Source organism: Pygocentrus nattereri, chromosome 29 (genome assembly GCF_015220715.1).
Source record: "Pygocentrus nattereri isolate fPygNat1 chromosome 29, fPygNat1.pri, whole genome shotgun sequence".
NCBI lineage: Eukaryota > Metazoa > Chordata > Actinopteri > Characiformes > Serrasalmidae > Pygocentrus > Pygocentrus nattereri.
The window spans coordinates 14,074,526-14,088,869 of record NC_051239.1 but is presented as its reverse complement, the minus strand read 5'-3'; the positions used below and the strand labels follow the sequence as shown (position 1 = coordinate 14,088,869).

The 14,344-nt window shown below is 40.7% G+C and overlaps 1 protein-coding gene across 2 annotated transcripts; it reads right to left on the bottom strand.

The window, feature by feature from the left end:
* Positions 1-243: 243 nt before the first annotated feature.
* On the bottom strand, positions 244-13,287 carry mthfr (methylenetetrahydrofolate reductase (NAD(P)H)). Of its 2 annotated transcripts, XM_037536285.1 has the most exons (13): positions 13,159-13,281; positions 11,490-11,596; positions 11,102-11,345; positions 10,156-10,394; positions 8,800-8,910; positions 8,399-8,592; positions 6,817-7,067; positions 6,319-6,453; positions 4,247-4,427; positions 3,860-4,042; positions 3,537-3,638; positions 3,324-3,443; positions 244-1,968 (listed from the first exon to the last, which is right to left on the bottom strand). In XM_037536285.1, the coding sequence occupies exons 3-13, from the start codon at positions 11,338-11,340 to the stop codon at positions 1,765-1,767; spliced, it is 1,959 nt and encodes a 652-aa protein (XP_037392182.1). In that variant the 5' UTR covers positions 11,341-11,345; positions 11,490-11,596; positions 13,159-13,281; the 3' UTR covers positions 244-1,764. The 2 variants fall into 2 exon arrangements, with proteins under 2 accessions (XP_037392182.1, XP_017561284.1); XM_017705795.2 differs by lacking the exon at positions 11,490-11,596 and having other exon boundaries at positions 13,159-13,287.
* Positions 13,288-14,344: the final 1,057 nt, after the last annotated feature.

Genomic DNA, 14,344 nt, shown 5'->3' with positions numbered 1-14,344 from the left:
CCTAGCCAACAGTGTTCCCACCCTGAGGTGTCGTAAGTTTAAACTGCTACTATCTGCTATCTATTCACTGATGTGAATGCCTCATTAGAGACATGTAAACAGCTTAACTGACTTCTCTGGAACTTGCTCCACATAGACACAAAGTTTTCAAAAACTGTCTTAACTGATGTGTTTGTTTTGTCTGCTTCCCTAAAGAGGAGAGATGTACAGAATTGGAGCGACAAATGTCAAACCACTTCAGTGTTGTAAGAAAGCAAAAGTTTTATACTCAAGTTAATGCCTTAAAATCCCAGGCTTATATCCTAGGGCTTATTATTCAATAACTACATGGACTATGTCAGAAACTGCCAGTTATTCTTTAGTCAAAGAATAGTGTAATAAGTGTTTGGATCGGCTGGTCATTTAAGGGCTTAAATACATTCTTGCTGTCACGATTAATCGATTAAACTTGATTACTTGATGATTACTTTGTAATTTACATGCATATTTGGTCTCTCTTACAGTCATATACACAGCCTGATGAACACACTCATATCAATTTTTTACCAGTGTAAGTAGATTTTAATTGTCTGGACTTTTTGAACAATTGCAATTAATTAATTACCACAGTCATCATCAATTTACTCAATTATTCGAGTGGCTCTGTTCCATGCAAAACATCAAATATATAGGAACTCAGCAGTTCTTGAGTTTCTGTTGGAACATTCATGCACATGGTAGTTCAGGTGCAGGCTATAATGTGGTTGGCTGCACGTGGGGATTACTGGCTGGCCTCCTTCCAACAGATACCATGTTCTGACATGAATTTCATCATCAGCAACCAGGAGGTGGCTTCACGCCTCGTAAGACCTCAACGTAACATATGCTCATGAGAACATGCCCAGTCCTTTAGGCTTGGGCTTTGGGCAAAGTTTCAGCCTTAATCTTACTCTTTTATGATAACCTGCAGCAATGTGCTTAAAGACGCAAAGATTTGAACACGGCTGAATTATGAATTATATAGTCGTACAACAATACGTGGAAGCACATTGAAAAGTGAATCCAGAAGAAAAAAAAAAGTCTTATTGTGTTCCTTTTACCACCAATGCACAGAAAAACAGGCAATCTGTAAGAAAAAAAATTAATGTCTCTATAGAAAAAAGAAAAAAAAAAGATCCAAGCCATTAAAAAAATAACAACTTTCATTAGATTACAATAGTAATCAAAATCTACGTCACCATCTTTGGCCTTGGATGACTCCACAAGTAAATATTTGTGCGTTAGTTTCTGACTTGAAAGGTGGTTGTATTGTTTGATTGTGTGTGTTTAAGCTGGCCAGCTGGTAAGATAAAAGCTCCCAAAAAAAAACAACCAAAAAAAAAAAAAAAAAATCAGCCTTGAACTTGGGACATGTGCAACAGCCAAAATACTGTTTATAAATAGCTTAAAAACCATTAGCTTAAAATCTTTTTAAATGTACATAAAAAAGCAGTTAAAGTCATTCCTGGAAAGAAAATGCAAGCGCCATCAGATTTAGGCACATAATTTTGCATATATATCAATATACTAATGTTCTATGAGTTCAAGCCATAACAGTTCGCTCGTACAGGATTGTGCAGTAAAATAGTTGTCTCTAATGACAATGATCATTTTTCATTCTAAATATTGTTATGAAAATCACTCAGCATTTTTATGTAACAACTCAGATACATTTGGGAAAGTGTTTATGAAATCCTAAAATGAAGGAGCAGCGAGTTAGGTGTGTTTCAAAGTTGTTTGTTCCCTTTACTCCAAAGGTTCTGGAGGTGCGTCCAGCAGTTCAAACATGTCGTCGATGACCTGCCATAAGCAGTTGTTTAGGGGGAAGTCGTTGTCCACTAGGTTGACCAGAAAATAGTTGTCGTGGATGTACTGAATAATCATTCGTGAAGGTGACTCTTCTTCATACAGCTTCCCCCACTGCTCGATCCACAGTGCAAATGCCTCGTCCTGCAAAAAGAAAAAAAAAAACACAACATGAAAAAAAAGGCCCAAGCTCAGGTGATTTCCCTTTCAAATTATCTTAACAGCAGTAACTGGCCTGTCCTTGGAAGCTGGATAATAAAGATAAGAGGGCATGGAAGCAAAATGTGAACATGTAAAGGTGTGTGTGTGTGTACTTTTATTAGGAATCTACTTTTTGTCTACACTCATTGTCCATTTAATTGAGGTCTACTTACCACAGAGTTCTGCTTTGCTTAACTTGTTAAGTCTTTGTTCACCCCATTGCTGGAGTTTAAACTACTAATGTCACTGCCGAGCTCAGAACAACTGCCAAAAATATCCAGTCAGTAGCATCCTGTGGCCAGAAACTGAAGAACTGGAGGTCTTTGAATACCGACCTTCCATCTCTGGTCCTGGAGTTTCAGTCACGGGTAGGTACGGCGCTAGGTGGGTAACCAATTAACTACTAATGATTTCAAAATACAGAATCAGTAACTGGATTCACAGTCTGAATTTGAAGATCTCTGCGCTCATCTCTGGACAATGAGAGTGGGCAGTAAGTTTTAAAAACTCCAGCAGCACTAAATGTATGTGATCCACTTTTACCAGCCCAACACACACTAACACGCCACCACCATGTCAGTGTCACTGCAATGCTGAGAATGATTCACCATCCAAATAGTACCTGCTATGTGGTGATCCTATGGGGGTACTGACCATTGAAGAACTGTGTTGAAAGATATATACAGGAGCTGCTGTTAAAAATGGGCTTGTAGGGCTAAGCTCTCCTGCTATTTCAAAGAAAAAAGGCATCCCAATCATCTAACTTGTCATTAATAAGCGAATAGAAGCTAATTATTTTGGACTTTTCAGGACCCTAGAACAGCAGCACCACCAAAAGGCAGTAAGAAAAATAAGAATTGGCCTAGATGAGCTGATTTATATCAAGCCCAAGTTGTAGATTCACACTCTCTCTGATTCTGTGCCAAATGCATTTGTAGTGAAATGCCCCCTAAATCTGTTAGTCATTTGGGCAATTTTTTAAGGCTGTGATGCCCAGCTCCCCATTCCTGCAGTCTGCAGTCAGAAACAGCCAGGGCAATTCTATGAACTTTTGTGAAGTGGAATATAGTCAAATTGTGAGCATGTGATTACATGGCAGTGTTTAAATCTGAAACGTTTAGCCAGATTTCCTTTATGGGATCTGCAGTATTATTTTAGCACCACACTGATATTTGAAGCTTATAACTGCGTGTAACAGACATTCAGGTAAGACATTTTTTACTTTTTACATTAGAGTTGACTAGAATATACAGTCTTCATTTCACAATGTACATTCATGTCACTATATATTTCCTTACCTTCCAGTACATAAAGCTGACTGGATCCACCACCGTTGGTTGAATAATCTCTCTGCCTGGGAAAATTCCCCAAGTTACAGCATTGGGTTGCATATCATGGGCATTTGTAATGTTCTTGCCCTGAACAGAAGTAAAAATTATGTAAAGAGCAAGATCAAACAAACAGGGACAGTCTAATATTAAAAATAACTTGATGGTTCAGGTGCATCTTACCTGCACGTTGACTATGTGATAGTTCACACGTGGTTCATATTTCTTCAACACTTTGAGAAGTGCGCTTACATTTTCACTTGATGTGAAAAATTCCAGGTATGCCTGAAAAAAAAAAAAAAAAAAAAAAAAAACAACAACACACAACTCATTACTCATTGTTATGGGTTCTACCTCCAAAAAACACAGCAAATCCAGTTACAAAAGCAAAAATCAAATAGCCTGGTAGCTGTTTTAAAATATATTTTTCCCCTGAAGAGTAATGAGGGCCAGTAGGCAAAGCTGTTGAAAGCAAAGAAATTCGCTAAGCAAAACAAGTCTCCTACCTTTTGGAAGACGTACCCTCCTGGGGGGCCCCAGCCCACAATGGGGTCGGAAGAAGGCTTGCCATTGATGTTGGGCTGAGAGTTGATGGTAAGGACACCTCTGCGATTCACCTTCTCCAGTTTCTCCTTAAGCATGTTCGTCTCTGGAGCCAGAGGGTCATCATTCCATGGCAGACACCTCACCTGGAAGAAGGTGACAAAAGACAGCTTTTACTACAATTCCAATGTTTTACTACATATAGAAAAACCAGTGATACAGACAAGTACAAAAACGTGTGCAGTGTAAGCACACACTAAAAATTCAATGCTAACTTGGGTTTATGTAGACTAAAATCAATACTAACATGTATTATACAGAGAAAGAATCTGGAATCTCTTTCAGTATACCTTGTGTCCACTCTGGTTAACCTGTGATGTGATGTAGTTAGTGAAGACTTCATACACGCTCTCCTCTCTGGTTAACTCTTCTCCCCACATCTTTAATAAGGCCTCTTTAGGGGACTTACTCTTCAGGTAGAACAAATAGTAATCTGTCAGCTCACCAAAGGCTGGAGATGACGAGTTACCCCTGAGAAGGAAGCAAGTTGTAGAACAGGCTTATGAGATTGTGTGCCATATACTATTGTCAAATCCTACCCTGCAGCCATCAACGATTGATGATGGTACTCTGGTAGGGGCGTGCTGGCAGGCAAGCATGTCGCTCAAGAAAATAAAAAAGTTACTATAACATTCCTTTACTGCTATTGCAGCCTAAAATTGCTATTACTAGTTAATAATGAGACCATCCTAGTTTGCTTTTATTAACTACAATTACAACATCAATATCACTTAAGCCCCGATTCATGTTTCATGAGAGAAGCCATTCTACAGTGAAAGGCTGCAGCACGGCTTTATCAGCTCAACAAGCACAACCTCGTTCTGAAACAAGACAAGATGACGGCTATGAACACAGACCACACATTGAAACATGCTAAAGAAAATTATTAAGACATATATGATCACTTCTGTGCACCTTAAACACGCAGATGGCACATTTTCATATTATCCAACTTGAATGGCTATCGCCAAATACGACGACTACTGGTGATTCACAATTCTTTAGTCAATCCACTCAATGTCTATTGCCCTCACAGTCCTTTTTGTTACAAGAGACCATGAGAAATTGGACAACTGGCTATGCAGCTGATTCTGATTTTTGGCGTTTGCTTTTTTTTTTTTTTTATTGGAAGGCAAATGCAGTACAGAGAAAATGTGTTCGGACAGTTTCTTCCATTATTATTATATAATATAACAACAGACAGATAAAACAAATATAACCCCAATTAACCCCCCCACCCCCTCTGGCAGGCAGCTGGTCTAATACGTAAGTCATTTATCATTCAAAATAAAACTGCACATCTACATCCGTAAATCCACACTCATTATCTCGAGGTCACATGTTCATATACCCTTAAATTATCATGTACATCGAGCTAAACATACTCATGATCCATCCCACATAATCACAGTCAAAGTGTCCACACTTATTCTGTCAAGGTAACACCTTAATATTCTTAAAATAAGACAGAAAAGGTTCCCAGTTTAAGTAAAACTTTCTCACAGATCCTCTTAAAGTAAATTTAGACTTTTCAAGTTTAAGGTAAAGCATCACGTCCTCTAGCCAGGTAGCAGCTGATGGAGGGTTAGGGGATTTCCAAGCCAGTAGGAGCCTCCTGCGGGCTAAAAGGGTAGTGAATGCGATGATGTTCGATTGCCTTTTGTTAACTATCACGTCCGCCACACCAAATATGGCTGTAAGTGGGCAGGGTTTTAATAGTACCTCAAGGGCTTCGCTTAATGTTTTAAAAATAATTCCCCAATAATTACTGAGCTGGGGGCAAGACCAAAAAGCATGGACCAGATTAGCAGGGGACAGTGAACACCTATTGCGGCGTTTGCTTTTTAAGTATGCTGTTGTCTCTAAATAATCATTTTACTTGCCAAGGTCAAGACTGAAGCCAAAAGTCTCAGAAATAAGAAGGAACTACAACAGATACATTGCAGGTCTGGCTCACTAGAGAAGATATCTTGCATCAGTTGAGGTATTTGGGCTTCATACATGGCGGTAAGTCTTGAGCAGATGCTGCCGGTCTGAATATTTCTTTAAGCTTGCTAATGATTTTTTTTTAGCTTATGGCCCTCTACAACATGAGCGGTAAATGTAAATACACTGTAAATTAAAGCAGACATTCTTTACTTCTCAACTTATTCAAGGATGTAATGACTACTGCAGATTGTATCACAAAATTTGATTCTATTTGGTTGTATTATACATGGAACACAAATTTGAAGTGCCATTTCTAATAATGAAAACACATTATTTCTTACAACAAAACCAAAAGGAATGTGTGCCAAGGAGTTTGATATTACACAACAAATACAATTATGGTAGATTAAATCCATTTAAATCAGCTAGCTACCATCTTCCATTGGGAAAATCGTCCCAGTCCTGAGTTCTGTAGATGTAGCTTTTGGGCCGTGAGGCCCAGAAGATCGGTCTGACATCCTCCACCTTCCGTTTGGGATGTGCACTGACAGCCCATGGCAAAGGTCGCCTTTAAAATAGATCATATAAGGACTGATTACGTACCACATCAAATTGTGTTTAGATGCATTCTCTCATTAAATGAAAACAAGAAACCACTTTTTTATTGCAGGAGAAAACCTCTAGGGCTGTTTGCATTAAACACTTTAAATATTTAAGTACTTCAGGGACAAATTTACTTCAGCTAATAGGTGTACTTAAGAGCACTAAACTTCACAACTGCTCTTCTTAACAGTCACAAAAAAGTCTTGCAAGGATGTGATGCTCCTTCTTACTAGAGTGAATTTAAGACCCATAAGTGTTTTCCTTACTATCTGATTTAGTATTTCCCTGTAGTGATGCTTTGCAGGCCATTTAAAGTTTTGAGACTCACCGGGGGTCCTCTGCCCACAAGCCTAGCTGTCTGAGCACTTCTATAGTCGCCACTTCTCTGTTGAGTGTGTATATGTGGAGGCCAGGCACATCCCCGCTGGCTAGCAGCACCTTGCACATCTCCACTGCATGATGGATGCCATAGTTCCGGATAGCATCGTCGTTGTCCTTGATGGGCTCAATCACCTGCATTATCTCCTCTGGCACCTCCAGTTTGGACAGCTTGACCAGCTGCCGCAAGGAGTGGTAACCCTGTGAGAGAGAAGATGACGAGTGTATGTAGAATTTTACTTACATACAGTAACATCATTAGTGATTACATTATGCAAACTAGGGCTACTATCAACAATTATGCCTATACATTAAGCAATTATTGTTCATTTAAGAATTATTATACTTCCATTCCATTGACATCATTCAAACTTTTGTGACTGATTTCGTCTGTAACAAAAATGAATGAATAAGTAATTATAATAGCCCTAACAACAAAAAAAGAAACTATACTATCCCCAACATTGCCTCAGTCTATTGCAATCTTTTGACATTACTGCATGAATAAAAATACCTTTTTGAAATAAACAATACTTCTGCATCAGATGTCAAAGAAAAAAGAAAAATCTACTCTGATCTAATCCTGTAACAAACCCACCATGAAATAAACAGTTACATTGTGCAAATTCAAATTTACCCAATTCTCCACTTACCACAGATTTGAACTTGAACAGCATGGCTAACATTGCTACAAACACTAGAATGCAGTAGTCACCCAAATAGCCCAAACAATGTCTGAACTGTCATTGAAAACGACTGTCATAAATAGAGTGGAATCTGATAAAGATCAGTTCTTCTGTAAATACCAGCCCTCATGTTGTCAAATAGCTGGCCATAAGTTCATTTGTATAGCTGACAGTAAGTCATGCTTAGTTTAAAACAAAAATCTGTGCAACTTTTATGCATGTTTGTAGCAGTTTAAGCTGGCTGAGAGAAGTTTTGGGGTATCTATTTTTATTGAAATGATTTGGCAACTACTGAGTTCTTATGGTGATAGCAACATTAGCCTATTGGCTCCAGTTCTAAACATTCTTTTAAATGTTTCACTTTAATACTTTTCAAATGTTTTTCAAAGAAAACAAAAAGAAAAGAAAAGGTGCTTTAGTGCCATCTCTAACTGACATTAAAAAGCATGTTTTCACCATCAAAATCATTGGCTTTGCTGACATAACTGTTCCCTTAATATAAACTGGACATAGCAGTGTTAGGATTGATGCTGTTGGTCATTTTGCTGTGCATGACTGTGTTTAAAACATCCTTTTGATTGTAGTCAAGAGAGCTAAGGTAAATACAATAAAGTGAAAAACAGCACAGATGTAAACCAAAAGAGCAAGTCTGAAATCCTGTATTCCTCCTGTGCTTTAACTCTCCTGGGCAAATAACAACTGTTTAAGCATCATCTATAAGTAAAACAGTTTATCAATAAAGGTTTTCTTCTTGTGTGTTTTTCATCTGTATGTGTGTTACTAAGCATCAAGTTTATCTGACTCCAAGACAAACAGTTCATTTTAATAAGGCATTGCTTTCAGTACCTGTATGGGGAAGATTCCAGGCAGAATGGGGCAGGTGATCCCAATGGCTCTGCAGTCCTTCACAAATTTGAGGAAAGTCTCCGCTCGGAAAAACAGCTGCGTCACGATGAAGTGCGCTCCTGCATCCACTTTCTCTTTCAAGTGTTTCAGGTCCTCTTCATAGCTCTCAGCCTCAGGGTGCCCAGTTGGGTAGCCTGCAATTAGGTAATGAGCATATTTGTCATATTTAATTTTAAAAACAAATAAATAAATAAACCCTTAAATGTCAGGAATGATTAACAACGCACATCATAAAAAAATAAACAAACAAACAAACAAAAACAACAAAACAAAACACAAATTAAAATGAATTAAAGTCGCAATTAAGATGCAAAATCACAAATATGTTTCTAAATGCTTACCAGCGACACAGATGTCAAAGTAATCATCAAATTCATGGCGGATGTGCTTCACTAGGTCCGTAGCATAGTTGAATCCTCCCTCTTCTTCCTCCCAGTCTGCTCCTATAGGATCTGGACAGATATTTTCTTGTCTTCAAACACACTTCTTTCTTATTCATAATGTTAGACAATATGTGAAGTGAAAAGTCAAATACATTAACGTACTGTCACTGAAATCTAAATATATTTTTTAGGAGAAAGGCAAGTATTTTAGCTTTAATGTGAATTAATGTTAATTAAGTAAATCACTGCCGGCCCGGCGGACCAAACTCCTGCTTTGGTTGTTGGTTCGCATGGCCGGCGGTAAGTCATACTCGTTCCCAGTGAGAGTTGGACTCTGTCAGGGCTGCCCTTTGTCACCGATTCTACTCATAATTTTTATGGATAGAATTTCTAGGCGCAGTCAGGGGACGGAGGGTGTCCGGTTTGGTGACCTCAAGGTCACATCGCTGCTGTTTGCAGATGATGTGGTCCTATTGGGGACATCAGGCTGTGAACTTCAGCTTTCGCTGGATTGGTTTGCAGCAGAGTGTGAAGCGGCCGGGATGAGAATCAGTACCTCTAATCTGAGACCATGGTTCTCAGGCAGAAAAGGGTGGAGAGCACTCTCTGGGTCAGGGATAAGCTCTTGCCTCAAGTGGAGGAGTTTAAGTATCTTGGGGTCTTGTTCACGAGTGATGGTACAAGGGAGCGGGAGATTGACAGGCAGATTGGTGCTGGGTCTGCAGTGATGCGGGCTCTTTACCAGTCTGTTGTGGTAAAGAAAGAGCTGAGCCATAAGGCAAGGCTCTCGATTTACCGGTCGATCTACGTTCCCACCCTCACCTATGGTCATGAGCTTTGGGTAATGACCAAAAGAAGCAAAATACCGCGAATACAAGCGGCCGAAATGAGTTTCCTCCGTGGGGTGTCTGGACTCTCCCTTAGAGATAGGCTGAGAAGTTCGGTCATCCGGGAGGGACTCGGAGTAGAGCCGCTGCTTCTCCACGTTGAGAGGAGCCAGTTGAGGTGGTTTGGGCATCTGGTTAGGATGCTTCCTGGATGCCTCCCTCGTGAGGTGTCACAGGCAAGTCCACCAGGGAGGAGACCCCGGGGAAGACCCAGGACACGCTTGCGTGACTATATCGCCCAGCTGGCCTGGGAGCGCTTCGGAATCCCCCCCAGAGAGCTAGTGGAAGTGGCTGGGGAAAGGGAGGTCTGGGCCTTAGGAATTTGCTTGCTTAGGATGCTGCCCCTGAGACCCAAACCCCAGAGAAGCGGAAGATGATGGATGGATGGATAAGTAAATCACATACATTGGCAGCAAAACAATCGTACCTCCTCTTAATGCCATAATATTCTTCAGCCCCAGTCGCTTGGCTTTGTTGAGATGAGCTGTGATTTTCTCTTTCGTCTGATTGCAGCACGTCAAGTGCAGGATGCTCTCCAGTCCACAGTAATTAATTGCAGTGCTGGCAATCATCATTGAAGATGTCTCTTTGTCTGAGCCGGGGTCTCCTGCCGGATGCCACGTTATGTCTATGAAGAGGGGTCCACCGGATCCCATGCGGTCGAACCTGAAGCACATTAGAACAAGTCAAGTCAGATAATTGCAGTGCAAAGTCATGCACTCAAATCCTTTACTCCTGTCCTATAGCAGTGCTGCCCTGCATATTTTGTGTTTTCTTTGCTCTCAGCACACCTACTTCCACTTTCTTGTCCTTATTTAACAAGGAGATGAAATCAGGTAAAACATCCTATGACAATTGTCCCATCCTATGACTGGTCATATTTATTTAAATGAATTTATTTATCTAAATGAATAACGAGAAAATTTGGAAATTGAACCTATGATTTGTGGAAATTTGGAAATTGAACCTATGATCAGCAACTTTCTGTAAACATTCCTATTTCTGGTAAAAGTGACTCACTCCCAGTAAATCTGAATCATCCAAAAAAATTCCTTCAGTGAGCAGTGAAAGTGTACAACAGGGGTCATTAATTCTGGTCCTGTAGGGCTGCCGTCCAGCACAGCAAGGTCATTGTCCTGCTCGAATACATCTACCAATCCTGGTAATTAACTGGCGAGTTGAATCGTGTGTGTTAGAGGAGAGAAATCTGGTGTGCAGTATGATGGATGATATGATAGCATGTCTTGTGAAATCAGATACAAAAGGAAATACAGAAAAAAGAAACCAACTAAAACATGAAAGAAGGCCAGACCTGCAGATTTGATGGAAACAATGACTTACAGGTCCCTCATGGTCGAAGAATGTGAGCTCACCTGGCTATCAGATTGACCGCACCTCCGGCTGTGCGAGGGGGGAAGAACTCGAGAGAGAACCACCGGTCCCCGGACTCTATTCTCCTCCTCATCTTGTCCCGCAGTCGGTCAGTGCGGTCTGCGTCCAGCACTGGGGTGGAACACCTGGAGCTCTCCTTGGAGCTCTCGCCGCTGTTGCTCCCCCCGCTGGAGTCGCTCTTACATGCCTGCCAGCCAGTGTCCAGTCTTTGGTTGACCATGTTACCTACAGACAGAGTAGCACAGCATTAACTGGACATGAGGAGAAAATGTTTATATTTGCCTGAACAATAATATTACTGAGGCAAATAGATTAAAGCAAACGTACTTCACAAGCAAATGCTTACTAACTTCAATAAAGTAAACCTACCTACTGTACAACTTTCTAATGAAATTACTTAATTTCCCCCATTTGAGTCACTCAGTTACAGTTACACAGCTGCCAGCTGGTGCCCAATCACTGGTTGACCATGTTACCTATAACCACAGCAGCAAAAATGTGGTTAGGAGAATATGTTTATATGTGACTGATCCCAAGCATCACTGCAGCCTGAGCATGACGCTGATGCACATATTAATAGTACAAAACACTGACTAGAATGTAGCTGAAGGAAACAGCATTGCTATACTGTCTTCACGCAGAAGCAGGGCCATACAGTATTGATAAAATTCAAAATCACAATAATTCCCCAATGTCTCATGGTAGCAGATGACTTTAAATCCGCATTAATAAAGTTGATGTACTAAATGAATGACTTGCAAACCTGACATAGCTTGTACTGACCGGACTCTTCTGCAACGGTTTCTGTATTATGCTATTAAAATTATGCTAAACTCTGAGTTAAACTCTTACACAGTATTGTAAATGTTTCCAAGAAGAAAAATGCTACTTATACAACTTTCATGGACTTTAAAATGTTATTTTAAAACAATCTGAAACACTCAAATGACAGACTGCATATTACCAGAAAGTCCTGGATATCATGTGTAAAGAGTAGGGCTGGGCAACATCACAACATTATCATTATCGTGATAAATTATGTCACAATATAATCCGCTTTTCTAAGCATATCGTCAGTACTGACCAACACCGTGTTATATTGCAAAATTAGTCTCATTTACCTGGATGTAGTGCAACACAGCAGGCAAAATACTGAACAAAAACTGAGAGCGAATGATTTTTAAAGTATTTATTAAAATGTAACACTACTGGTTAGGGTTAGGGTTTTTTCTGTCACAACTGATCAGATGTCTGAAAGCATAAATGTCATGACATATTGTGTATTGCAAAAAATTCCCAAAGTATGCAATATTATATTTTTGCCATATCACCCACCTTTAAAGTGCACAAAATAGAAATAGAAATAAAAATAAAAAACGAACTGCTTGGCATCAAGAACACAGCTTTTTCCACAGGCGACATGTCAGGGATATAATGCCCATTATGTATCAGGTATGTCCTAAAAACACGGCTAAATATATCGCCAACATCGTGCTGTGTCGATACCGGTATTGATGATATATCGCCCAGCTCCAACAACGGGTTCGCTAGCTATGAGCTGCGACGTGGGTCCGTTAATACAGGCAGTAATAGTGAAACGCTGCTGAAAGCCCCCGCTTTACCTGTCCCTGTTACACCGAGCACTATCGCAGTGTCCATCGCCGGTCTGCGGCACGCAGCGAAGCGACAGCATATCTATTCTTAGTCAGCGAGGACCACGTTACTCTCCCAACAATAGCGAGATACAGCCCAACCAGCTTAACTGACATATTCTGCGCTCATTACCAACCACTGCAAATAAACAACCGCAAAGAAAACTGACACGGGAGCAGCTTTTCTACATTTGCGTTTCTTTCAGAGAGAATTTAAGACGCAAACAGGGCAAAGAGGGAGGGTCTTTTTCCAGAACATGTGCTGTGGGTGCAGCTACGCCGGCGAGAGTGCTAACAGCTAAGTTAGCACGCAAAGCTAATGCGACAGCTTGCATGGCCTCAACGAGCCATAACTAAGGTGGTAATAATACAGGAAGGCCTGTTACCTCAGAGTTTTCCCTTAAATCCACAAAAAACAACAACTGAGGAGGATCCTGTACACGGAAGACCCAGCATTCGACGAACGAGCAGAGTAAAAGAAGAACGTGAGTTATAGTAACAGAGCTAAAGGGGAGGGGCGACGAGTTCTCAAGCCACGCCCATGCCGAGGGTACATTCAATACACAGCAGAGTACACAAGCCACGCCCATGCCGAGGGTACATTCGACACACAGCACAAGCCACGCCCATGCCGAGGGTACATTCAATACACAGCAGAGTACACAAGCCACGCCCATGCCGAGGGTACATTCAATACACAGCCGAGTACACAAGCCACGCCCATGCCGAGGGTACATTCAATACACAGCAGAGTACACAAGCCACGCCCATGCCGAGGGTACATTCAATACACAGCACAAGCCACGCCCATGCCGAGGGTACGTTCGACACACAGCAGCTGTAATGTTTTATTTAACACCGACGCAACGCTCAGTCACTACGCGTGTTCTGTCTGCGTGTGTGCGTTTTATTCTTTGACAGGGTTTGGTTATGGATTTAGTGAGCCAGTGTGTTCAAGGCTACGATTATAGATTCGGGTTTGACGACAGGTTCTGCTTTAACTAAAGCAGCGCAGTCATACAGTATAACAGACCTGTAGTCTGTGCAGAGAGAAGAGTAAGACAGGTCCATGTCCTGACGTCATGACTTCAGTGTATTCTGTACTTCTGTACATTTTATTCTGCTTCACCTATTAATCTAGTTTGATCTTCGATCTTGTTTCTTGACCTTTTATTTAACGTGTGCATTATTATTTTATTATGTTGATTATGTTTATTCACAATGCTTTAGAGCACAGTGTGTGTGGGTGATTTAAAAGAAGCTGATTAATACAATTATACTATGGTTGTTACAGGTTGTTCATGACTTCTTTTTATCACGTCCGTTTTGCGCGAAACTTGCGCCGCTGCAGAGCGCTTGAAACATTTGAGGTCCGTGTGCGTCACATGAGCGGAATGTGGTTAGTGATGAGAGGTTCGATTCAGTTTATGGAATCGATTCTTTCGAGATATCCGTTTATCTGAATCGTATTGACACAGTATTGGTATCGATCAATCGGTCAATTAATTCGTTGATTCACACGTGCATTTTACCGCCATCTCCTCCGGATAAAATGATAACCATCGGAGTCCG